General features: G+C 52.1%; 1 protein-coding gene across 1 annotated transcript in view; it reads right to left on the bottom strand.

The window, feature by feature from the left end:
* SLC13A4 (solute carrier family 13 member 4) overlaps window positions 1–25,684 on the bottom strand; it is a 44,726-nt gene extending 19,042 nt beyond the window's left edge. Inside the window, exons 1-8 of the mRNA XM_082693283.1 lie at window positions 24,823–25,684; window positions 19,545–19,673; window positions 9,542–9,678; window positions 7,445–7,617; window positions 6,965–7,019; window positions 4,563–4,602; window positions 3,486–3,563; window positions 1,387–1,571 (exon numbers count right to left, since the gene is read on the bottom strand). Of these exons, the coding sequence (XP_082549409.1) occupies window positions 1,387–1,571; window positions 3,486–3,563; window positions 4,563–4,602; window positions 6,965–7,019; window positions 7,445–7,617; window positions 9,542–9,678; window positions 19,545–19,673; window positions 24,823–24,921 (896 nt within the window). The 5' untranslated portion in view covers window positions 24,922–25,684. The remainder of the gene's footprint in view (window positions 1–1,386; window positions 1,572–3,485; window positions 3,564–4,562; window positions 4,603–6,964; window positions 7,020–7,444; window positions 7,618–9,541; window positions 9,679–19,544; window positions 19,674–24,822) is intronic.
* Window positions 25,685–26,088: the final 404 nt, after the last annotated feature.

Below are 26,088 nucleotides of genomic sequence, written 5' to 3'. Positions count from 1 at the left end.
TTTAAATATTTCAGTTTGATATTTATGGCCTCTGCTCTTCTTACTTTATACAGTATCCCTGAGTGATCGACTCCTTCCCTCCCCTGGATTCAGTTTCCATATGCATCCCAGCAGGACCCACTACCATCTAATCTGTGGGCCCTGGTGCAAAAGGCAAATATGGGGCCACTTGCTCAAAAATGATTAAGAATTTCCAGATGAGAGGAGCCTGGGTGGCTCAGTGGGGTAAAGCCTCTGCCTTCAGCTCAGGTCATGATCCCGGGGTCCTGGGATCAAGCCCTGCATTGGGCTCTCTGCTCAGCAGGGAGCCTGCTTCCTCTCTCTGACTGCCTCTCTGCCTACTTGTGATTTCTGTCTGTCAAATAAATAAATAAAATCTTAAAAAAAAATAAATTTCCAGATGACAAAAGCAGGGCATGAAGCTAAGTGTGGGGCCCTTCCGAGCACGGTGGTCCGGTGTGACTATACAGGTTGGGTGCTCATGAAGACAGCTCTGAAGGCCACTGACTCCAAATCTATGACATAAGCCTAGAAACTTCTCTTAAGATTCAGTGCTGTGTATCCACCTGGCCATCTCAACCTCTCTGTCAATGTTTCCTTACTTTTTCTGCTCATTCAGATCAAGGGCAACTCTGTTCCCCCAGCTGTGGAGGCCTTGAGTCTGACAATCAGACTTGGCCTCTCCCTCTTTCTGGTTCTTTCTGGTCAAGCCTACCTCTGCCTATCTCTCAAATCTGACCGTCCCTCCTCACCACTGCTTCGGTCAGCAGGCCACCACCAGCTCTCTCCGGGGTGTCTGCAGTGGTGTCCGAGTTGTCTTTCTGCTGAAAGGAGGCATGCTTTGTCTTCATTATTTTAGTCCAGAGCCTGCTTTCAAAACTATAAATCTTATCACCTCACTCCCTGCCTAAAATTCTTCAAAGGCTTCCCATGGCCATTCAGATGAAATCTAAGGTCCTTCGTGGGCCTCAAGAAGTCCTTTGTGATCTGCATGTCCACCTCCCTGGCCTCCTTTTGCCCTCTCCCAGTCTCTCGGATCATTACATGTTCTGCTCTCTTGCCTCTGAGTCCTCCCACTCTCTGCTGTCTTGGTCCGGAACACCCCCCTTCACCCAGTGTGGCCCACGGTGCTTCCAGTCTTGCTTCCCTGGCTGCGTCCTTGGGGAGGCGTGTCCTCTCCGTGGACTGGGTGGCCCCCGTGGTCTCTCCCAGCAGAACCCCACTTGTCTCCAGTCACCCTGAACTGTCATGCTCCATTGTCTCTTTTCTCTCTCAGCACGGAAACGGCTCTAGTTCCTTTTCCAGCTCTATCCTCAGCCCCTGGTGCTGCTCCTGACACACAGTGGGCAGTTAGTACATCTTTGGTCGGCCAGGCGAGCTACCTACTTGTTGAAGTGTTCCAAGAAAATCAGGCTGGTGGACGTGCCGATGATGGTGGTCAGGCCCCCAATGGTAGCAGCGTAAGATATGCTCAGTGAGAGGCACTTGCAGATCATCTGGTCATGCTGGGACTTGTACCTTCTGTTGAGCTCCTGGTTCCTGGAGCCGGGGAGCAGGACGAGTGGCTTTTCCTATTAAAAAACAAAAACAAAAACAAACAAAAAAAACCACAGTGAATCTTCCTAACCCCACGTGGGCTGTCCAGCACATGAAGCATGAAGGCAAGGGTACCAGAGTGCTGTGGAAAGGTTTTATGTTTGGGTGTCAGAAAGACAAATCCCAATCCTAGTTCTACTGTGCACCAAATTGGGCAGCCCCTCTGAGCGGCAGATGCTTCTGCAAAAAGAAGAAAATTCTCTTTTCTCCACCAGATCATTGGGAAGAGTCACTGAAGTAACATATGTAAAGTGCTTAGAACACGTCCTGCATTTAATGCATGGTAAGCTATTACTACTTGAGTTCTTAGTCTCCGCATGCTGTTTTCCCTTGAACTCCAGCAAAAGTGGTTGCTCTCTGCTTTGGGTGTGAATGACACATGGAAGGCGGTGGTTCTTTCTGGAGCTGAGGGGAGGGTCCGGACTGGGAGGTGACCGAGAAAGAAGCCTTGGGTGGCAGAGGGAATCCAGTGTGTGATTCTCTCCTCACTCTTTTCTGCTTCTTGCCTCTTGATTTTCCTCCCTACTTTCCCCGTCGCTTTGCATATAAGGCTAGCCTTCGGGGCTCCTCTCCGGCCCTGCTTGGCCCAGATGGTGGCCTTTCAGGGTGCGAGGCTGCTGACCTCTGGCCTCTAGTGTAGATAAAGGAGCAAGTGGGCACCTGGATGGCTCAGTCAGTGAAGTGTCTGACTCCCATGTCCGGCTCCCAGCTCGGCATGGAGCCTGCTTACGACTCTTTCTCCTTCTCCCTCTGCCTCTCCCCACTGCACAGCCCGCTCTCTCTCAAATAAATAAATAAATATTTAAAGAAGAAAAGAGAAGAAGAGAAAAGAAAAGAAGAAGCAAAAACCCTCTGCCCCACACCCCCACCCCCAAGCCCGGGCTCCCCCCACCGAGTCTTTAAGAGACCAGGAGCTGCCTGCGGCAAAAGTCAGCAGGAGAGATCCTGGGAAAACCTGGAAAAACCTCCCTTCTCAAAGCCCTTAACCAGTGCCCCACCTCATAGGAGGGCCCAAGTCAGTCTGGACCCTTGAAGCCTTCCTGAGACATTCATTATCAGCGCTGTTAAGAGACCTCATAGATTCTCTGGGCCAGTGGTTTTCTATGATCCTTTCTTCTAATGAAAATCTTTATGGACCTCTGATATATAAGACATAATGTAGCATTTAATCAGCATCCATCTGTTTTATTACTGAAAGCAGACACATGTGGTCAGGGAGACTTGGATTTGAATGGAGATGCTCCTCTCCCTACTGGCTCCGAGGCCTTGGGCACGTGCCGTCATCTCTTTGCCTCATTTGCAGGAATGGAATTCAAGACTGCCACCTCCCTGAGCCGAGAGAGGGACAAAATGCTCAGCAAACTGTGCTTGGTACACAATCAGAGTTTCAGAAATGATGTCGCTTACTTATACTGATGATGGATGTGAAGTATTTGAGATTATTTGGATGGACACAAAAATGTGCAATCAAGGATTATAAATCAAGGATTACAATTTTGGGCCTGCTTCAAGATCTATTTTGTTCCCGCATTTTGTTTCCGTGATATAGCAAGTAACAGGAAGATACTCATTCGCACAAAAAAGCAGTTTCCTTACAATCTCAGGACACTCAAATATTTGAGTATTTGCATTGTCCCCGAAGCACCTTCGAGAAAATATTTGAACACCTCTGACCTAGTCCAACCCCCAGCTTTTAGAGTTGAAGAAACAAACAGGCTCAGATGGTGGCATGACTTGCTAAATTAGACCTTTTAACTCGATGCAACCCACAGGCCAGACTTTGTGGTTGGAGGGCCTGGTGACAACACCAGACCGATGTCCTCATTACCTCAAGACCAGGGCCCCTTGGGAAGCTCCAAGTTCCATTACGTGGGGCTGAGTTCCATTACCTGGGACCGGCGCTGCTTCTTGCCCTGGGGATTTGCTGTTTTGCCTGGGCTGGTGATCGTGGGCACACCATTCACGTTCTGTGGGGACAAAGACCAACCCATAGTCAGGAAGAGGACATGGTGGGCGTCAAGAGGGGCCGCGTCACCGCCCCACAGCATCCCACGCCTCAGCACTGTGGCCGTCGGAGACCAGAAACCAGGGAGAGGGTGCCGCGGGGAGCCAGTCCACCAGGCCTCCAAGACAGAGTCCCAACCAGCGGGTATGAAGCAGCCCATTTGCAGAGACTTTTGAAATCTGGCAGGATAGAGCTCTGTCCTTGTCAGACAGCTTCACTTTCTGGCACTTCATTAGCTAATGAAGAATCCTTCATTTTTCTTTAACACAAAGAAAACAAAACAAAACAAAATAATCTCACCACAACAGAGTCTACAGTTGGGTAATCAAAATTTGGGCTGATGTAAGTAAATGTGAAACCAGTTCTGGGGGAAGAGGTAAGGCCATAAACTCTGCTTTCCTTTATAAATGTGACCCTTTTGGGGCACCTGGATGGTGCAGTCGGTTAAGGGTCTGGCTCTTGGTTTCAGCTCAGGTCATGATCTCCTGGCCAGTGGGATCGACCCCTATGGCGGGCTCTGCACTCAGCAGGGAGTCTGCTTGCAGATTCCCTCCCTCTGCTCCTCCCACCACTCACACACAGGCATGCTCTCTTTCTCTAAAATAGGTAAGTAAATCTTTAAATGTGACCCTTTTTATATGGAATCCCCACTGCGGGGAATCTTGAGGGTGAATCTGTGACTCTTGGAAATCTGGCTGGCTGAGTACTGGGTTTCCACGGAAAAGGCTAACCTGCCCTTTAGGAGGCTAAGCTGTCTCAGGGCCAAGGTTCAGAGGTCCGCAGGCCCTCGCCCAGAGCCGGTCCAGCCCTTCTCATATTCGGGCTTGGGTGAGCATCTCTGTGTCCTTGCATCAGTGGCTGCTGCTGGGCTCCAGGATAAGCTGCCTGGCATCTCTGTCCCTGAGGTATCTTGAGGGACTTCCCAGGAATCTTAAAGCACAGAAAAACCCCAAAGCCTTACCTTGCTGTGCATCAGCGAGGTGAAGTCTGCAGTCGATGTGCTGGAACAAAGCAAAGGAAATGGGAAAACACTAGCGGACCGGACTCTGTGAGATGGGAATGCCCCCGGCCCCACGGGTGTTTGCTGTAAGTGACCGCTCTAGAGTTGGGTAAGATTAGAAGACTAATCTCACCCGAGTCTTCCTGGCCTTCCAGAGATGCTGTCAGGATCTGTGGGGACACAGCATTTCCTTAGAAGCAGTGCTGACCCTCCTAGCAAATAACAGGGAGGGCTTTCTAGGAGCCGAGCACTTAAATATGGACCTCAGTCCTCATGACACCGTTATCGTCACCACAGAGGGACGGCACGTATTACTACGGTTACTACCTGCACGTACACAGTAGGCAGTGGACGTATTACTACCTGCACGTACACAGTAGGCAGTGGACGTATTACTACCTGCACGTACACAGTAGGCAGTGGGCCCAGAGAGGAGCCCCGGGGCTCCTGCAACCCCAGATGAGCATTTTACAAGTTTCTCCTTCTAGACAGTGACCTTCACCGAGTCAGCTGGTGAGAGTTGCAGGAGCAGGGGGGGCCTGGGCTGCACGTGGAGAAAGGCAGGTGAGAGCAAGAGGTTGGGGGTGAGAGAGGAAGGTGGGAACTGGACCACAGCAGTACTGGCTGTGCTCAGGGCTAAACGTGTGCTTTGGTTTGTCGTAGTTCTGAGGACAGTGGGTACCGTGAGGTCCGTGTGAAGACAGCTGTTGGACACGTGTGCAGGACTGGAGTCCCGTGGCAGACAACCGTGTCCAGGCTACCCAAGGGGAGGGTAAGGAGTTGATGGGGCTCAGAGGGAAGCATTCTTCGGAGGGGGTTGCTAGCGTGGAAGGAGTGGAGCGGTCCGATGTTTCCCCCATTCCTTCCCAGGCTGGGTGAGGAGGGCAGGCCCGGAGCCCCTCAGACAGCATGGGAGGTGCCGGCCACCCCGGAAGATGGCCGTTCTCACCCTCACTCTGCTGAGGGAGTTCTAGGGCCAACTTGAGCTTTTGCTTTGGAGTTTGGGGGACATAGATTTAGGTCTAGAGAAGAACAAAAGCAGGCCATGATTCTGAGTCTCATAGTGGGTGGCGCACACAGAAGGTGGCCAGGCCAGAGCTGTCTCGAAGAGGCCCTACCCAAGAGGCCGAGGCCACCCCAAAAGGGGACCGAGGCAGCAGAGCACAGAAGCGAGGGCTGGGGATGCGTGGTCATCCAGGAGGGCCTCACTGCTGTCATCAGGCCTGGCGCTCTGCAAAGGGCACCCCAAGGGGACGCTCCAGAGGCGCTGAATGTGGGCACTTGGCAAGGGAGGGAGCCAGGGAGTCTCAGAGGGGGAGGGCACCGGGAGGGGTCGGAGGCAACCGAGGGAGCGGCAGGGGCCCAGAGGATGGGGGGAGGAGAGGTGAGAGTCTGTCCCCACGCACTCTGACCTCTGACCGCCTGGGTGACAGCAGGTAGGACGTGCTGTGGCTGAGAGACGGAAGTTTTGAGGAGTCTGGACCAGACTGCTGACTGACTCTCTGCAAAGGAGGTCATTCTGCTCTAACACCTTAAAGAACCAGAGAGCAGTGAAGTTTGCCTGAGATCTCATCCAGGGCCGTGGAGGGGAATGGGCTGCTGTGACTGAAGGCCACAGAGCCGGGGAGAGCAGAGCGGTCCCCCACCCTGCCGCGTTCTCCCCTCACACACACTGGTTGTGCTCAGGGCAGCTCTCATTGCCCAAGAAGACACGAAGCTGCAAAACTCAGCTCTGCTTCACACCCAGCCTTTAAAGGCAATATTCATCACAGTAACCCTTGAAGACCACATTTTGACATAGAATTTCTGGAAGAAATAAGCTCTTAATGGATCTGTCTCACATGAATGTTTGGGGGGTGTATTTCTCCTTTTTTAGCTTCTCTCCACCCTCACACAGCTCTCTCATCAATTGTCCTCAGATCTGCCACCCGTCACCTCACCCTTCTTTGTCATATCTGACAAGCCTAAATCTAGTGAGACCACGTGTAGTATCTAGAAGATACTTCGCGATTCTCTCAGAATCTCCTGCGACATCTATTCTGTGAATGTTTTTCTATTAATTAGTTAAATGTACTATTCTTCTACTTCAGTTCTACTTGGTAGGCGTGTAGGCAATCAGATTGTCTTCCTGTCTCTTCCCTCATGGCTGCAACGCCCTGTGGTCGAGGGAGTTGTCCTCAGGCTCCTGGCAGGTGGTGCCCAGGTACAGAGAGGAAATCAGGGCAGAGGGGAGGGTGGTGTGGCATGACACGAGCCTGGCCCATACTTCTAGAAGAGCTGTTTAGGAGCTCAAGGACTGGCTTTCCTGACCTCCGGGATAGACCTGGCCAGGCTCTGTCTGGGAGGAGGACAGTCATACTCACTCTTCATTGACAAAGATGAGTTCCAGAGAGGGCGGGCTGTTGTTTGCCTCAAGACCTACAGGAGCAAAGGAAAGCAGACGTGAGATGCGGAGGCTGGAGCCGACCATACTGGGCAGGGGCTCAGGGATGGGGCCGAACGGGGGAGACGAGGGCATGTCCTGCTGGAGGCAGGCTTGACCACCACCCCTCCCTCCGCTCTGAAAGCATGGCACGGCTTGCGGGCACGGACAGGCCTAGGGTGTTGTCAGAACCCTTGGGTGCTTCCTCCCCCCGAGGAGCAGCGGTGGCTGCCGTGAGCAGGGGAGGAAGGAAGAGCCAGGAACGCAGGGTCAGGAGGGAGCTTCAGGTTCCAAGGGCTGGCCTGGGATGGGGGGGAGGGGCGGGGCACGGGTGAGGATCCTGGGGGCAGCACTGAGCCGGGCGGTGTCCCGGGGAGGGGGGCCCCGGGGCGAAGGGGAGGTGAACTCCAGCAAACTGTACTGATGGGCTCGGCCTCTTCGGTGCTGGAGCTGCCAGCCACGAGCTGCTCCTCCTCGGCACTGACCAGCTCCTGCAGCACGGCCTCCACGATGGGCATCACCATGGCGGTGGTGGACGTGTTGGAGAGCCACATGGACAGCAGCGTGGTGCAGCACATGAAGCAGAGCAGCAGCCTGCAAGGCGGGGCAGTCAGGGCGCCGGGTCACAGGGGGGCTGCCGACCCAGGGTGGCCCCCCACTCCTCTCACAGGGCTCCTCTGGGGCCTCCTACAAACCCGGTGGAGCTGGCCTCGAGAAGGGGCGGTGCGGTCAGGAGGCGCTGGCGTGGAGCCAGAAGGTCAGGGTTTTAAGTCAAGCTTTCGGCTTTGTACTCCCAGGGCTTGGCACAGAATAAACATTACCTTCGTGTTTGTTGAATGAATAAATCACACCTCTTGGGCTAATGGCCTCAACCAATAGGAAGCCCTTCCTTAAGCAAAGACTAGCTTTGGTTGTAGGGTCACCCAGTCTGGGACTTACTGATGGCTCGGCTCTGCAGATGTTGGCTTGGTAATGAGGTGTGCTTTGGGTGCATAAAGGAATTCTTTTTTTTTGCCCTCCAGCCAACAGTTCTTCAGGGCCCATGACAGTCCCTTCTCTGCAGCCTCACCACTCTAGTTACTAGTGACCAAACAGAGACTAACATATGGAGGTCACAGTTCTGTCCATCACTTGCCTGCTGCCCACTTGCTGAAAGGCTAGCGCCCACCTCCGCCCCTACCCTGCCCCAAGCCACACAAGGGTCCCATGTCACTGCGTGAATCTCTTCAGCCGGTATCTTGAAGAGTCAACCCTTGGAAAACATTAACAAAAAATAACCGTCAAGTTATTTCACTTTGGCTTTGGAAACACAGTGTGTTGCTGGTATAGACATGGTTCTGACTTCCGTGAGACCAGCCTGCATAGAGACTCCCCATGTTTCTTACTTGAGGTGGGATCCCTGGCATGGTGCAATGTGGGAGCACCTTTTGTGTGGATTATGTCAGGCAGGCCAAATGGTGCTGTTTCTGTTTAGGCTGAGGGCAACAGGAGTTTGCCTGCCCCATGGTGGGGGGGCAGGTGTGGAAACAGACATGGGGAGGAGTTTAGTGAAGAAGCATGGAAATGCAGTGGGATCAGCTTTCTTGAGTTTGAGTGTAAGTACACAGTGGTTTCAAAGAGCTGCGGAGTCCCCAGCACAACTGCAGATGCCGTTGTGTGTCTGGGAGGTTGAGTGTGGGGTCCAAGGTGATTACTAAGTGACAGGGCAAATGACACCAAATTAAGCTGTGGTTAAGTGCGAAACAGGAACCTCCTTTGAGGCTTAACCTGTATTCATCCAGAGGACTCATGTTGGAAACTGGTACCATGTTGTTCATTTATACCCCATCAGACTCCCAAAGGAGTCAGGGCCGCTTACAGAAAATGTCCCAAGAAAGCTGTAAATAGGAGGTGGGACCCAGATGCCGAAGGAAAGAGAAGGGTAGGGTTGTTCTACGCAGCAGAGGTCAACACAGAACTGTCAATCCCGACTTTGCCACACATTCCCCAGGGTTGGGAATGTTTCCCCCTGGTGTTGCCAACAGCAGACAGAAAGAGGACAGGGCTGGGGGCCTGCAGGGCATCTCAGATGCCTGGTCAGAGCCAACATGTCTGAGCTGTGGTCTGAGCCAGTGACAACAAAAACTAAGGATGGATGGGAGGAAACCTCCACCTCTCCTTAAATAACAGAGGAGAAGACACCTATTTCCTTGTCCAGCCCGTTCCCTGTTAACACCGGAAAAAAGGTTGAGAAACAACTTGCATTGGTCCATCTCCTCTTACCCAATGGGCCCCTTGGATTTTGTAACCTGCTGCCCGTGAAGTCTACGTGGCCCGGATAAATTATTGAGACTGGGGTAATAAATGACACCAACGTCACCCGCACATCTCTCTTCCATGATCGACGGCCCAGCAGCCCTGACGTCATTCCATCCCCATTAGTTGTAAAACACCCGGACCCGGGGTCACCCGGGGACCCAGGAGCCCTGTCCAGGTGGCCCCCTGGCAGCTGGGGGCCGCAGAGTGGTTGGGTACTTACATGCCCGGCTTGGCTCCGGCCATCATGACCATTCGCAGAGCAATGCGCTTGTGCAGGTTCCACTTCTCCACGGCAGCCGCCACGCAGATGACGCCCACCAGCAGCAGCGTGGTGTTCTTGAAGTACTCCGCGGCCACCTGCGGGAAGGCAGCGTGTCGGCCCCTCCCGCCCGGCCCAGCGCATGTGTCCGGCCCGGCGCATGCGCCGCTGGGCGCATGCGCCCAGCCCAACTCAGGATGCTCCCCTAGAGACCCCGCAAGCAGGAGGCACGGACGGAGGTGAGGGTTGTTGGCGTCGCCGACCGCTTGACATTATGTCTGTTTGACGTATATAATATAAACCCTCTTTAAAGGGGGAAAACAAGGACATTTCTCATTGCAGGAGAAATGAAAATGGCGGGAAATGTAAATATAGTAAAATATGTGGTGTTGGAAATAAACAAAATCTATATAATCATACTGTTAAACTTTGATGACTGAATTAACCAAAACCGTGGGGGTACCTATACCGGGAAGCCGGAGGCAGAAGGAGAGGGTGCTAGGAGGATAAAATCCTCATCGGCTGTCGTAGGAAATCAACTGATAATGTCTACAAGTGATAACTCGAGAATTAACATAATATCAAATAAGAGGGGCGCCTGGGTGGCTTGGTTGGTTAAGCCGCTGCCTTCGGCTCAGGTCATGATCCTGGAGTCCTTGGATCGAGACCCTCATCAGGCTCCCAGCTCTGCAAGGAGTCTGCTTCTCCCCTTTCATGCTCTCTCTCACCTCTCTCAAATAAATAAATAAAAAGAATATAAAATAAGAGGGGCGCCTGGCTGGCTCACTAGGGATAGCATGCGACTCTTGATCTTGGGATTGTGAGTTCCGGCCCCAGGTTGGGTATAAAGATTAAAAATAAACTCTTAAAAAAATAGAATATTAAATAAGAATACTATATGGTGCTTAATTCCAGAAGAATCTGTTAATAAAGATGGAAGTTGTTGACCCTGGATGGGGGTTGGGCAGAGGTGGGGGACTTGTTGGGGGTCACAGAGGGGGAAGGCAACCCCCTGCTTCTGCTTAATCTAGTTCTTGTCCCCAAACCCAATCGCCAGTTGGCACTGTCACTAATGTTTCCAGAGGGGAGAGATGTCCTGCTGGGCTGGTGACTCTAGGGCAGAGTCCCCTCAGATAGGCCTCTGGGCTGCGTGGGCATGGGTGAAGATGCTGCCCCCTAGTGGGACGTGGAGGCACCGCGGGATGCCCGAGGCTTACGCTGGGGACTGGGGAGGGGTGCAGGGGAGGAGTTGAGAGAGGGATGCAGGGGAGGCGGTGGGGAAGGCTGGTATCTAGGACCTTTCTCACTGCACCCTAACTTTCCTAGAGGTCTAGGAGGCAGCTCTGGGGGCGGAATTGGTGTTCGCTTTTCCTCTGTCTCCCGAGGAGGGAAACCCACAGAAGACACAAGACTCAGTACCGGTTCCTCCCCTGGCCCTGCGACTTGAGGCCCCTGCAAGGCCTTCCAAAAGGTCAGTGCTATTGTGGTTACTTTCCCAGGGTACTGGCTGGCAACATTTTCCTTTTCTGCCTCTTTGGCACATATCATAGTAGAATACCAGTTTGTGAGGGCCTTTTAGGAGCCCAGAGCCTACAGGACAGGCAAGGTCACTTTCTCAGGATTCCTTTCAGGGGGATGGAGAAAGGAACCTCCCTGCTGAGAGGGCCCTCTCGTTGCCAGGAGATTTCCATTTCACATTCACTTTCTCATCAACAGTCTAGGAGGCAGGCGCTGTTAGTACCTCACTTCGCAAGTGACGAAGCGGGACTCAGAGGGGTTAAGGAAATCTTCAAGATCAGAGCGCAAGGGGCAGGGCAGGGGTGGGATATCAATCCAGGTGTGTCTGAATCCAAAGCTACTACACAACACATCTGGGTGGGCCAACCGGAAGCCGTGCGTCTAATTCAACTCTAGGGGAGTCTTCTTGGTCTCCGTGAGAGCATGCGTAGGCACACATTGCTGTCTTCATTCATGATCACAGTCCTGACTCTGGCCCTAAATAGCTGGGACACGGGCTCTGGGCTGTTTTCATACTTGGTGTTTGGTGGGCTTAGGTCTATTTGCGTGCCCTCTGCTGGGTGCCCTCTGATGGATGTCATGTGCTTGGGCCACGCAGCCTGGCTGTAGTCTGTGCTTAAGAGGCAGCACAGCCAAGTAGGCAAGAATGAGGACTCTCGAGTCAGCCAGGACTCAGCTGTGTGACCCCAGGCAAGTTAGTCAACCTCTCTGGGCTTCATTTAGGCATCTAAGATCATGTGCGTCTCTACCTTTTGTAAAGCTGTTGTCAAGAGTAAATGACAGATGCAAATCAGCTAGCCTGTGGGGCGGGCGACCAGGATTTTTTGGCAGCTCTTTCCGTCCCTCAGTGTTCCACACAAAGGCTGACCTGCTCTGTGGCCATTAGCACACAGAGTGGACCCAGCCACGAAGCTGCCTTTCCACCTTCATAAATCAAAATTCTATCCGATAGTGGTGTTTGTTAGTTGTGCAGCCCAGTGGGTTTTTTTGTTTGGTTGGTTTTACAATAAAACCTTGGTTATTCAGAACCCCTCAGGGAACACATGGGTTCCAGGATTCTTGAGGGTTATTTTCATCGTTTTCCAACCTGCGTTGCTTACTCCTGCTTGCTGTGGGCATTCCTTTCCCCACTACCTAATTTCCAAAACTGATATTCTCTGAGTTGGGAAACTAGATAACAAAGCTCGTTAGAATTGTGTGCCAAGAGGAACAGGATCTCCAAACGTGCGCTCCTTTTGGGAGCAGAGTCCATGGTGTCTGTAATATTTGCAGTAGTGGTTTTATTCTTGCCTTTTCTGCTCTGTGGTTTTTCTCTGTTTGCCCAAGCCCTGAGCTTGGAGAGTAGAGGTATTCCTGGACAGTGTTTTAGAAGAGATGTGCTCAGGGAGGCCGCCTGGAAAGGCGGGGCAGAGAGGAGCAACACCGTGGGCTCTGGAGTTCTGATGAGCTGGGTTTGAAGGGTGGCTTCCCCGCAGAGGAGCTGGAGGCTCTTGGGCAACCCATGGAACCCCGTGGCCCCGTCATTCCAATGTCTTCCGTGGCGAGAGTCAAGATACACAGTTCGTTTAATCCGTCACCGTGTGGCCTCGAGTCAGATAATGGAGGCAGGGTCTTAGAATGGTGCCTGGCATACAGGAAGTGCTCAATAAATGTCCATGTTATTAAAGAAGTGGAAAAAGGATAAAAAGCTTCAAGATGAGATTGAGGGCGATGCCAGGGAGGTCAGCACAACCGAAGGAGGGAAGAAGAGAAAGAAATGAAATAAGGAGCAAGGTGGGGCCTGAAAATCAAAAGATTCCCCCAAGTTTTCTCAGCGAAGTGGGAGCCGGGCTGGAGGCAGAGGCCCAAGGACAGAAGGGCCGGCTCATGGGGTCCTTCACTAACTAGCTCAAAGTGAGTGAATCACAGGCGACATCCATTAGTGATGAGCTTTTAAAACACTATTTTCTTTGAAGGTGGAGTTATTGGTTGATCTCTAGACAGGTTAGGTTTTAAATTTTTAGAACAATTTTTGTAAAGGTTGTGGCTCTGTTCCTAGACTTTGGAGAAGGGCACTCCGGACAGCAGGCTTAGCTCAGGAGGAATGTGAGTTGGCCTCCCTGGGGCCACCCCGGTGGAGGAGGCCTGAGGGCCAGCCCATCCTCCCTCCCCGGGAAGGCGCTTGCGCACGGGGAGAACGCTTAGCTCCCTGAAAGGTGGCTGTTTTCTAGATCCTCCCTTTTCAGGCGAGTAAAGAGTAAAGGGCAGTTTGTACAGATTACAACTTGTTCAAGACTGGTTAGTGACAAAACTGGATTCAAACTCAGGTTTACCCTACTCCCAGCTTGGACCCCCAACCCTTTCCACACTGCCACTCTACTTGCTCCTGGTGGCAGCAGCCAGAGACCGCAGGAGGTGGGGTGGATCTCACCGTGCTCTGACGTGGCCATCTGGCAGCTCTTGGGGGAGGGACCCCAGAAATGCAGACGCTCTGCAGGTCAGCTGCGGGCGCCTCTAGGAATGGTGGGAATATGGCAAGCCCTCAGGAGACCAGGGGTGGCCTCTGGCAACGGACTTACTTTGAGGCTCTTCTGGACATCCAAACAATTTTGCAGGAAAATCCTCTAGACCCCAGGAGTGGGTGATGGGGGTGGCTCTCCCTCAGCACGGAGCTAAGCCCCTAGCCCGAGCTGGAGCCCGGGGAACAGCATTCCAGCCAGTGCCGCGGCAAGGTGGCCAAATCCAGCGCACCTGACTCCGGGACTTTCCCTGGGGAAAGGAATGCTGTTCCTGCTGGATAAGCCTCTGCGGGCTCCAACACGCTCCTGAGCACCTGATTGCACTCCCCAAGGCCAGAGGTTTGCCAACCACACTCACTGTGTCTGAAATGTCAGGAAGCCCGTGGGAAGGGCCTCTGCAGCCGGGGCCCTGGGCCTCCTTGCCCAGTTTGAGCAGGAGTTCCTCTTCCATCTGTTTTATGTATTGAGTCTCCCAAGATGTGGTTTAAAGAGAAGGTTTTGTTGCTAAAAAAACATTCTTTGCAAACCTTGCCCTAGAGAAGCTTAAAGCAGGGAGACTCTGAGGAGCGCTGACCCGGGCCGGAAGTCTGTTTAGCTAACTCGTAAAGCACCCCCAGTTTCTTCTCTGGGACCTCATGGACCACCTCCAATGGAGGAAACTGAGGCAGGGGGCTGGGCTCTGAGTCCACTGGTAAAGGGGCTGGCTCCTATGTAGGGAGTAGCTCTTGGCCCAGAAGCATTAAGTTGGCCTGAGGAGGCCGCAGTGTCTGGAGATTCCCGGTCCCAGGCCCCACAGGAGCTCAGCTCTGGGCTGCATCTGGCTGGCTGTGGGTGAGGGACGGCTGGGGTTCAGGCAGGGGGCCGGGCCCCGAGGCTCAGCCTCCCTCCCCGTGGGCCTGTATGGAGGGGGTCAGCCCCCGTGGTGAGCAGAGACCAGAAAGGCAGAGCAGAGAGTGGTACGTGGAGTGTGCCCAGGTCTAAACAGACAGAGAAAGTCAGGGTCTGGGGGCTGGTCGGCAACCTGGCAGGTCAGAAGGATCAGGAACCGACAGGGAAGCAGATTTGTGACATTGAACTCCGGTGTCATGGGGCTGCTGAGGCTGTTCTGTTATCGCAGCTGGAGCCGCCCTGCTCCCTCTCCTCTCCTGGCGGGGGCTGGAATGCCACGGACACTTGCCAGGGGCCGGCAGCGCGGGGCCGTGGATACAGCAGAGGGGGTGTGTTTGTGTGTGCACGCGTGTGTGAGTGTCTGTTGGGCAGGGGAGAGATAGAAAGCAGATGTCATCTCTACTGGAAGTCGTTCCTGCCCCTGGACACCCTGGAGACTCCTCCGGAGCCGCAGCATTCCAACCATGCCTCTTCCTGCCCCAGAGAGTGCTCTCGCTCCCGGCCTCCTAGAAACAGTAAATCTTAGCTAATTTGATTGTCCCCGGCTGTGGCAGCACCTTAGAAAGGCATAGATGATTCCTGAGGCAGATACAATGATAGTCGTGAGGGTCACAACGGAGGTAAAATAAAGAACAAACCTAAACTCCTGGCCTTAGCTCTGTACGCCCACAGGCGGAAATAGCGGCAGGATGCCAACCCGAAGACCATGGAATCCCAAAGTCAAAGAGCCCTTTGAGTCCGTCCCCTCTCCCAAGGCACAAAATCTACCTCGAATGTCCCTGACTTGGTCACCTGGCTTGCCTTCCCAGGACCAGGAATACTCGGACCCCACCTGGCTGCCCCGTCCGGCATCTTCCCACACATGGAGCGGGTCTCTCTTACCGTGCGTGGACTCTGGTTCTGGTTGGAGCCTCTGAGCCTTGTGTGCTGAGACGCAGAAGCCAGAAATCACGTCCCTCTGGAGTCTTCTCATCTTTCCTCGGGTGACTCACATTCTAGACGGGGGACATCTCAGCGACCCACCACCGCACGACCTCCTGATCTAGAATCTGACGCTCTGGGCACAGACGTTTATTAACTCAGCAGACTTCAGTACCTATCGGCCAGTGGTTAAGAGCACACGTTCTGGGGGCACACACTCCTGGGTCCAATCGTGACTTCTCTGAACTTCCATTTCTGAACTTGTCCGTAAAGACAGAGCTGAGAACCTCGTTACAGGGGGTTAAGTGACACGGAGCACGTCAAGAACCTCCCAGAGTGCTTGGCATATGGTACGTGCTCCAGATTTTGGCAGCTACGCTGGGCTGATAGATGATTCATGCTGCCTCTGGACTCAGCTAAGAGCCAAGGTATTTTCCACACACACTGTGAACATTTATCCCTATGAAATGTCATTCTGTCACTCCCAGGCCATTGTCTCATCCTGTCAGCCTTGTTTCTGTCCTCATTAATCAGTTGGCCCATCCAGCTTCGGGACATCTGCAGATCTGATAACGTACCTCTCGTATTTCCACCTGGGCTCTCCCTCTAGTCTACTGCCAATACGTTACTCGAGATTCTTAAGGTTCAGCTGGTCAGCCAGCACTCGAGTCACTCGACTGTGCCATCATCCAGTCCACACTGGCTCTTTAGATTGAGAAATTTTTTCCCCCCGGAAATTGTGAAGTTTCCGGAGAAAAAGTTAATTTGTTTTCAACAACTTCTGTTTAAAAGGCCGGGGAAATTATAAAGCCTCCTAGAAAGACGTCGATCAAAAAGTGGTCAAAGTAACGTTTGGGCACCTGGTGGGGTGTATTTCATTTATCTAGAACATTCCCTCTTGGGGAATTGGGTGAATCCTCCACAGGGCCAGAACACGAGGCATTACCGCATGGGTGTTCTGTGTTTTCCCTTTTGGCTTGTGCCTTCTCTTTTTTAGAGGAGAAACTCTCAAGGTCAGGAGTCTATCATTTTGTATCACTTTTTAGCAAGGCAGAAAGAAGGAAGTCTAAGCTTTGCACACAACAAACTCTTAACCCCTGCTGACTATCAAGTCATCACCATAAAAATGAACCATGTGTATGCATACATCAGCTGTGAGACTCGAGAGGGCAGAAATTCCGTGTTTCATTTTTGTCACAGTCAGGGTCCTGTAGATACAGAACTCAGGAAATATTTTTCTGAATGTTGAATGAATAACATGAGGGACAAAAGCCACGGTTCTAGGGGCACCTGGGTGGCTCAGTGGGTTAAAGCCTCTGCCTTCGGCTCAGGTCATGATCCCAGGGTCCTAGGATTGAGCTCCGCATCGCATCGGGCTCTCTGCTCAGTGGGGAGTCTGCTTCCTCCTCTCTCTCTGCCTGCTTCTCTGCCTACTCATGATCTCTGTCTGTCAAATAAATTAAAAAAAAAAAATCTTAAAAAAAAAAAGCCACGGTTCTAGATTCACACTGATCCTACCCACAGGCCTTCCTTCAGGTGGAAAGCACACTATTGCACACCGTCTGGAAACCCTGCAACCAAAAACCCTTCACTGAAGGCCAGCACAAGTATCTAGTCCACAGATGCCACAAATCCCAGGGGCTGCAAATCTTTGTGGTGAGGTGACATGTCCGCAGAAAGTTGCTGTCAGGTGTGTCTGATGTACCCCTTCAAGGCTAAGGACATCAGATCGGCTCCGAGGGAAGGGAGCAACACTTTTAGCTGAGGTCTTTGGAAAGGCTTCACTGTAGAGGGTAACTGGGCAGGATTTTAACAGTGGAGGAAAGTGGAGAGAATTTTGAGTCAAAGCAAGATGAGGCAAGCACAGTGTGGGTTTGGGGAGTGACAAGTAGATGATCTGACTGCCTTTTCCCGGGGAGCCCTGCACATGCTGATGTGGGGGTGTGGCTGCTGGTGGTGGACAAGGTCTCCATCTGCAAAGTTGAGTGGCTCACGAAGGGTCATAAGCCCTGTCCTCTACTTACTGGCATTTTCCTCTACTCTGAGTTTAAAAAGCTAACTAAACAGACTACCTTTGGCTGAATGTGCTTCCTATAGACCAACTGTTAATTATCATTGCCAGCCACCACTACTTTTTCAGATGGGGTAGGACTTTTCACCTCAAATGACAAGATTTGCCCTCTAGCTCCTCCAGAACTTTCCAGAACTTGCCTAGCCCTTCACCGGACAGTCTTCCTTTTCTCCTCACAAAGTCATGTTATGCCACAAACCACTGACTCAATAGATGCCTTCTAGGTCAGGCCTTCCTGGCTGTGCAGAGGGGCGGGCCCTTGGATGAACCATTGCCTAGCAACATCTCTATGGAGCAGAGGCACTGAGTGGGCCACCCCTCTGGACGACTCCTGCTGCAGGCAGCCCTTGGAGAAAGAGGGACGTCATCTACTTCAAGGCTGTCATGCTGTTGGCTTTGGGGCTGCCCATTGTGAAATACAAGATAGAAATCTTTTAATTAGTAGTTAGCTCACATTAAATGTTCGTTAAGATTCAATTCTTTCTATAATGTCATTTTTTTTCTCTGCCCTCTGTTTTCACCCCCTGATTCATGGGCTTCTGGTGTCTCACTTTTAAAGAGAAATCTGTAGAATAAGCTTAAATGCTCTTCTTAAGAACAGTCGTGTTTAAGGTTGGTGGTTCTTTTAGGCAGGCCCACAGACCAAACTACCTATTCTTGTTTCCACAAAGGAAGGGGACACTTTGGAGCAACTGCCGGGTGATGCAGGTCACAGGCTAGGTTTTCTGTGGCCCTCCAGGATATTGGTGTTGTACCCATTTCCGGAATAAAAGCACTGCTGATGGTTGGGGGGCTCCCATCCTTTTTGACTACTACAGCCACCCATCGCCACCAACTCTTCCACCCCAAACAAGAACAATACAGAAAAAAACGATAGCAACAAAAAACTCAGTGAAGACCAAAACCCCAAATATCCCAGACACAAACTAACAATCAGATTGGTCAGTTGAGTCTGTCTGGTAGAACAGCAAGCAAGAATATACTTTGAAATCGAATGGATATGAGTTTGAATCCAGTTCTGCTACTTCCTACCTTGTGATTTTGAGTGTGATTCTTAACTCTCTGAGTCTCTTCACTCATCCGCAGAATGGAAGTACTAACACCCACCTTGCAGAGATCTCAGGGGTCTTACATTAAGTAATATAGTACTTCCACTGTGGTGCCCGGTTGCTCGTAGGCCTGCAAACATTGGTTCCCTTTCATCCTTCTTCTTTGCCTCTGTCCTTTGTTGCTACCATTCAATCTTTATCAGAAGCCCTAAGCAGAGACCAGGTGCTGTGACAAGAGTCTAAACAGAACCAGGTAGTAATGGATGGGGACCATCTTTCATCTTGCTTCTGGGTTCTGGTTGTGTTTTTCTTCTTTCCCACTTGTGCTGGGTGTTAAGTGTATGCCCTGAAATCTGACCACAACCTGGGCTCGATACTGACAATTTCTGGATGAGTTTTTAAGGATGCCGTAAAGAGAGAGAGAGAGAGTGGACAGAGAGGGCAGGTTCTAGGTAGACAGAGGTCAAGGAAAGAATATGCAGTAATCTTGAGTTGGGGAAGAAGGAATAGAAATTTTTTTTCTTTTTTTATGGGAAGTCGATGAAAACATTGTCAGGACTCAGGAAAACATCATGAGTCTCTCTGTCAACACACATTTATTGAGCACTTACTGTATAGGGGCTGAGGTTTATGAGATTCCAAAGACCTGGGAAACCCAATTCCTACCTTTGATTCCTGCCTTATAGTGTAAGTGGATACAAAAGACTGAGAAAGGTCAACAGCAGGTTGCTTATAGGTGCTAACCCCCCAGTTCCTAGAGGGTTTCAGACTGAAGAAGCAATTGGATGTGATCAGTTAAGTAAGGCTTCCTGAAAGAGGCAGTTTGAGGGAAATGAGGGTCATGGGGGAGGAACTCAGGGGCTGGAATAGCAGCTGCAAAGGCTTAGTGCTAAGAGGTTTTTCCAGAGGGTGAAGAAAGCCCTGTTCTCAAGTGCTTTGGGACTCTCCCTTCACCTCGAGCCCTCTTTCAGTGGCCCAGGGGGGCCCTGAGCAGGGAGCTGGGCCATCAATGTTCTAACCTCGCTGGACCGGAGGACTCCGAAGAACGGGTACAGGAAGGCGGGCACCAGCGCTGCAGCTCCGAGAGGCACGGCCTCAGACACCCAGTACACAGCGGTCACGATCAACACGTAAGCACACGAAGCCTCCTGGAAGGGAAAGAAAGTAGGCGGTTAGTCACAGGGACAACCACTGCCATGGAGAATCCAAACGAGACCCGGGGTGGAGGCAGTAGGCATCCAGACTCGAACACGGGCCCCAGGACACAGCCCTGGGGGGTGCAAAGCTGGCCTTGGCAGGACCATGTTGGGATCCGTGGCGGGGCCCACACTTGGGTGTGTGCTGTAATGGCTGCTCCCTGGGTGGACCGGCGCCTGGCATGTGATCTGTGGCAATGGAGCCACCAGACTTAGGGTATCACGGCTTTGCCGGTGCCTGAAACTGTGCAGGATGGGGACTGAAATGAACTGTGTCCAGACCCACGATCACAGGCTCTAAAAATGGAGTGCGCGGCCGAATATTTTGGCATCAAGTTGATTGGATGCTAGGTGTTCTTGGGGTGGTTGAAATTTGGGATCCATTTGTGTAACTGACTGACGTGTGAGCTCTGAGATTGGCCCATTGTAGGGCTGGAAAAGTCTACATCGTGGGGGGCTGTCCTGGGCGTGAAGAGGTTTAACAGCATCCCTGGCCTCTACCCACTAGATGTCAGTAGTACCTCCCGATTGTGACAACCACAGATGCCTTCAGACATTGCTAAATGTCCCCGGGGGGAATATTTGTGCCTGGTTGAGAACCCGTGTCCCTACCAGTGTCTGATTCTCACAGCTCTGGGACTTCATCCCCCCACCCCGGCCTGATACACATGGAAACATCCCTCCAATAAAGGGAATCAAAAGTGCTATCTACCTGCAAGGGAAGGCCTGGAAATTTACCAGTTTTCCCCAATACCGCCACGTGGCTGGCTGTACAGCCTTGCGGTACTTCAAATAAAAAAGCACAACAATGTTCTCGACAACCAGCCCTCCTTAACCTCAGCCTCTAGTAGTGCTGGCCGCTCGGTATCGCACTGATTAACGGAGCTGAGAAAAGTCACTGGCTTACTCTCAGGGGTGGGGGGGTGACTGTCCAAGGACCTTAACAGTGGTCTTGGAGGGCCATTGCACAGAGGGTCCAAGCAAACTCTGGGTTCCTCAATTTATACATCATCCTAAACCATCTGTGCTCCGATCTGACCTGCCCTGGGGCTGGCTGGCGATCAAGGAGCCTGACGAATCTTGTTCTGTTTATCTCTCCCTTGGGTTCAGAACAAGCGTCCTCAAACTCTTGCACAAAAGTTACAAAAGGTCGCCAGGATCCGTGAGGGGCGTCAGGAGTGATTAACCCAGCTTGGCTGGATGGGACCTTGCTCCCTCCTGATATGCATGGATTACCGCCTTGGGGTTTGAGAAATGGGAACAGGGCCCAATGGTTGTTGACTGTGTAGCTCCCACTGAGATGTCCTCTGGGGCCGAAAGATCAGAGAGAAGTTAAAACTTTTAGAAGTTGCTGATAAGAAAACAGAATCAGGAAGGGGGGGGGGAAGATTCCATTGGAAAATAATGCAATTTAGAGAAATACTCCCTTTTGTTGCAGAAATAAAACTATATAAAGAATTTCAAAGCCTTTAGCCCCCTTGAGCCTACTTACTCCTATCTCTTCCCTGGGACACAGAATGGCAGGTCTCAACTCTAGCTGAAGATAAAAGGGACAGGCTATCTGTCCCTCCCTGAGAACCTTATTCCCTCCTAAGGACCTTTCGTCTTTCTTGTCCTTACAGGGCCACAGGTTAAGGTTAAGGGAGAGGGGAAGGGAAGACAGATGGAGAGAAACAGAGAACCAACCTTCTCCTGGGTACCATCTTAGTTTGAATTAGGGTTTGGGTAAGCTAAGGTATACTTGTTGACTGTAATTACTGTTTTTTTTTTTTTTTTTTTAAAGATTTTATTTATTTGTTTGTCAGAGAGCGAGCAAGCAGGAACAAGCACAGGCAGACAGAGTGACAGGCAGAGTCAGAGGGAGAAGCAGGCTCCCTGCAGAGCAAGGAGCCCGATACGGGACTCGATCCCAGGACGCTGGGATCATGACCTGAGCCGAAGGCAGCTGCTTAACCAACTGAGCCACCCAGGCGTCCCTAATTACTGTTATAAATTAAAATAGGTTGGCTTGGAGGAAGTCAGCAAGCCCCCTTAAGAACAGGGTAAACCACCATCATCATTTTTATCTGGACTTTCCTTACAGCACGAGAATGGCCAAGAGTCTACCTCCAGGGGCCCTTTTCCATATTTCTTCCCCGTTCACCCATGGAATTTACATAAACTTCCTTTTGGTCCTTCTGAACCTTCTCAAAATTCAGTGGGTAAGCTTGTATTTAGACACCCTCTCCAGAAGCTTTGTGAGGTTTGATTACAGGAATCCTGGGGCCCCACATCCGTCCAGTGTCTGGCAGGTGGCTCAATTAAAGTTGGTTGAACTGAACTGGGTTCCTCTGCTGGCTACCGGATTTCTCTTATCTATCTATTGGAGAGAATATTCTGGACACCCTCGGCCCCTTATCACTGCCACTAGTTAGCTGGTGTGCAGGGGCTGAGGAGTTATTCGGGCAGTGCCTTTAAAGCTTAGTATTATCAGTTCTTTTTGGCTTCTGTTTACAAATAAAGGAGGGAGCTCAAAAGTGGCATTTCCCATATGGGATGTTTCCTGACTCTGCTACCAACTGATGTGTCCATCTGGTCTTTTCCCGGGCTGTCCGATCATCTCAGTGATGTTCCACTCAAACTTCACCAGAAGGGGCTTGAGGTCTGTTTATTTGCTGTCATACATGACCATGAGGCCTTTCTGAAATTTCATTTGGGACTTGGGTGTAGCCTTTATCCCACCAGGGACACTGAGGCAGGTCTTGGTTATGGACAAGCCCCTCCTATGCCCTTCTCTTTTGGAACACAGGAGACCAAGTCTGGGCCCCTGGTGTTAGAGAGCTGGGCAGGAAAAAGGGGAGGGTCCTTCTAATGCTTCCTAGGTTGTAGCTGGGGCTTATCTTTTGAAGAACCATTAGAAAGGCAGGCTGGGAACTCGGGCCGGGTCCCTTCCCTCAGCTCCAGCCTGGAGCAGCCAGGTCCCATTTAGAATCCTGAGGATTCAATATCAGAATCTAAAAGTTTGACACGTGGGAGTAAGAATGGGTAGAGACCTTCTATGTGTTGGTTTGTGCTTACTGTGGGCATTGGTCACCTCAAGGTGATTTTATGTCCTGGTAGAAGAAGAGCAGAGCTCTCGCTGATACAGTGACACAAACGGAAATCACCTTTGGCGGGCACCCTGGGTAAGTGGCAAGTGAGCTGCATCCAGCTCTGAGGTCACTGGCCATACCGGGCTCCATCTAGCTGTCCCCAGGGCTATGGGAGTCCCAGTATCCATCCGCGTGCACCGACCGGGAGGCCCTGAGGGAGTGTTAGGTTTACTTTCCTTAAAGGCACTTGTTCTTAAAGGGGGCGAATTTGCACCTCCCCGGCCCCCCTGCAGTCCAGGGGATATTGGGCGATATCTGGAAGCATTTTAGGTTGTCATAGTGGGAGGGGGGAAGAGACAGAGTCCCTTGGTCTCCGTAACTCCAGCTGTAAAAATCTCTTCAAAGATTATGTACAAATCCAAACAGACCAGAGCTTCACCTGCTTTTCCTTTGCCCTCCTCTCCCCACGCCAGGACTTTTCCCCTTCTTTTAAAAATAACACCTGTCTTCCATCAGATTTATAGATTATTTTGCCTACTTCAATAACTGGTTATTTTATTTTGTTTCTTCTTGTGGATTCTTCTTACGAGTCATTGGTGACTGAGGCGCTCAAAGCCAGGTCCCCAGAATGAAAACCGGGCAACACCACACCCTAGAGTCATGGTCCTCCCAAATGGGGCTGACTTAGGGGGACACAGAGTGCCTGATACCACCACGGAGAGGAGGGCACTGTGTCTCTGGTGAACATTCCCTTAAGTGCATCAAATATTGAGTAAAAACAACAACAACAAACTTTGAAAAAAGAAAGAAAGAACAATCAGCCCATTTGGACAGAGCAGAGCATGGACTAGCAGGAGCCCAAAAAAACTGTCAGCAGCAATCACTGTCTCTGCTAATCCCAGGGCGGTTGTTACTCTGAGACTCCCGGCACTCTGGGGTATTTATTCTAGTAAAGATTTAGGCCCGTTTGTTTTTAAGACATTCTAATCCCCTCTATTTAACTTTCTAACTCAATGTTGGTTACCAAGTTACTCTGGGAGCTGCCTGGAAAAATCTCTTCCCCTCTCACAAACATGATTAACCTCTCTTAGCTTATTTTTCCTAAAGTCTTAAGGGTAGTGCCTGCAGGACAAGGGGCATAGCCCCGGAGAGGAGGAGGGGGAGGAAGAGGAGGAGGAGGGAGACAGGGAGGGAAGGCAGGCAGGCAAAGGCAGACCCAAAGCTTTGGCACCACTGCTCATGCAAACTGCTCAAAAATTGGGTCATGGTCTAGAGTTGGGGGCTCTTATTTCTTTTTTTATCGCGTCCTTGAATGTGCCTCCTTCAGGGGCATAGAGAAGGAAACACAGAGGATACACATGATGAAAGGGCCGTAGGCATGGGACTGGGGCAAGATGCCAAGCTCCGCTTCAATGTAAAGTTCAGAAGGACTTCGGAGACTGCATTTCAAAGTGTGGATAACAGAACAACAGCCCCTGGTGGGTGCAAAGGAGTTCCAGTGCCCCCCCTCCCCCATGCCACCCCCCAGCTTCGCCCACGACCCCCCCCCCCAGTCCTGCAGGGTCATCCCCTCCCTCTGGCATCACTCCCCCTACCCCACTGTGTCCTTCCTGGGAGGCCTCCCTGCTCTCCAGCTTCCTCGCAGAGAGCCGGTCACATGGTGATCCTGTTGAGCCCAGGACAAATGCCGGCCCAGCAGCGTGTCCCTCTCCGCAGGGACACAGCGCGTGGCCCCCGCTCCGGCGGCCCGAGGACGGGGTAGCACCCCTTAGCCGGTTCAGCAGCCCCCCGGCCAACCTCAGCCCTGGCTGGGGGCCATGTGGTCGGGGCCCTGGGAAAGGTGCGGAGGGACAAAAGTGGCAGCGTGGGGGGGAAGAAAGCATTCGAGCCTCCCCCAGAAAGACCTGTCCATGCCCGGATCCCGGGAGCAACGCTCACGGAGGAGCTGCCTCGCACCCCATCCCTCGGCCCCGCTGCTCTCGCCCCCCACGGCCGGCCCGCAGGGGCAGGAGACGACGCGCGGTACTCACGCTGCTGGGGTGGAGCATGGGCAGGGGCAGCAGCAGGAGCGGCACGAAGATGACGAGCAGCAGGTTTCGCGCCCCGAGGAGGCCCTTGAGCAGGCCCATGGTGGCCCTGGGCGCCCCCTCCCGCCTCCCGCCGGCCGCCGGGGCCCTTCGCCTCTCACCACGCTGGGCTCAGTCCAGAAAGACTTCTGAAACCCTACTCGGCTTCCAAGAGTCCTCTCTTGTCTTGGGGGCAGAAAAGGAGGCCAGTGACGGCTCCTGTGTGCACAAAAAGGCTGGGCTCCTTGCCTCCTGCTTTAGGTGGGATTGGTGAGCATCGTTTCACGCCCAGCAGAAAGGGACCAGGAGAGGAGGCTGAACCGAGGCATAGTGGGGGCCCCCGTCCCTTGCTCAGTAGTAGAAAAACGTCATTCTAGGGCTCGCAGAAAGCCCCCTAGCCAATCAAAGGCACAGCTCTGCTGCGGCCGGTTAGCCTTGAAGAAATCATGTAAAGGCTTTAACCGATTAAGGATACCGAGCGCATGGACTGGTGCCCTCCATCAGTTGGCCTCTTTGGGGCAGTATCAGTTTCTCTTCCACCTGTGCTGGCCGAACCCCTCTTCCCGTAACCCAGGCCCCCAAGTTGGTCAGCGGCCGGTGCAGACTTCGGACAGGGCTGGTCTTCTCTCCCAGGACCTGCCACCTGAACTCGGTTCCAATTTCTCTCCTTCAAATTGGTTCCCCACTTATAATTTGCCTTGAACCTGGGCCTCCAAAGCAGGGAAAAAAAGAAAAAAAAAATTCTCCGAGACTTTCCTTGCTGTCACCGGACAAAAATCCTGCTGGAGGCTCACCTTAACTTTCCCTCACCTACGGGGAGCCGACCCAGGCAGTGGCCCCGCCCAGGCCTCAAAGCCAATCAGTAGGTCGGAAAGATCGGGCCGTAGCTCTTGCAGAGGCGGTCGGTGATTGGTCCCAGCAGGGGCCTGCTGAGTCCGCAGAACCTAGGCAACTTGCAAAGCTTATTTTTGTTTCTCAAACATCCTAGGGGCTGCGGTGATGATCGTCATTGTGAACGTAATCCCACGCACGCAGACCTTTCCCTGGGAGAGCACTTACGAGCCTAGTCCTTAGGAAGATGCGTTTGCGGGCAGGGAGAAAATGAAATAATAATTCTGGAGAAATTCTTCCCCAGAGCGTACAATATTAAGCCCTTCGGACTTCCCTAATGACAAAGATCATTTACTTCGGAGTCTGAGTGAATACGAAGCATCTGGGTCAGCAGAGGGT

This window comes from Mustela nivalis, assembly GCF_964662115.1.
Source record: "Mustela nivalis genome assembly, chromosome: 12".
NCBI classification, from domain to species: Eukaryota; Metazoa; Chordata; class Mammalia; order Carnivora; family Mustelidae; genus Mustela; species Mustela nivalis.
This window is presented reverse-complemented; position numbering and strand designations above follow the sequence as displayed.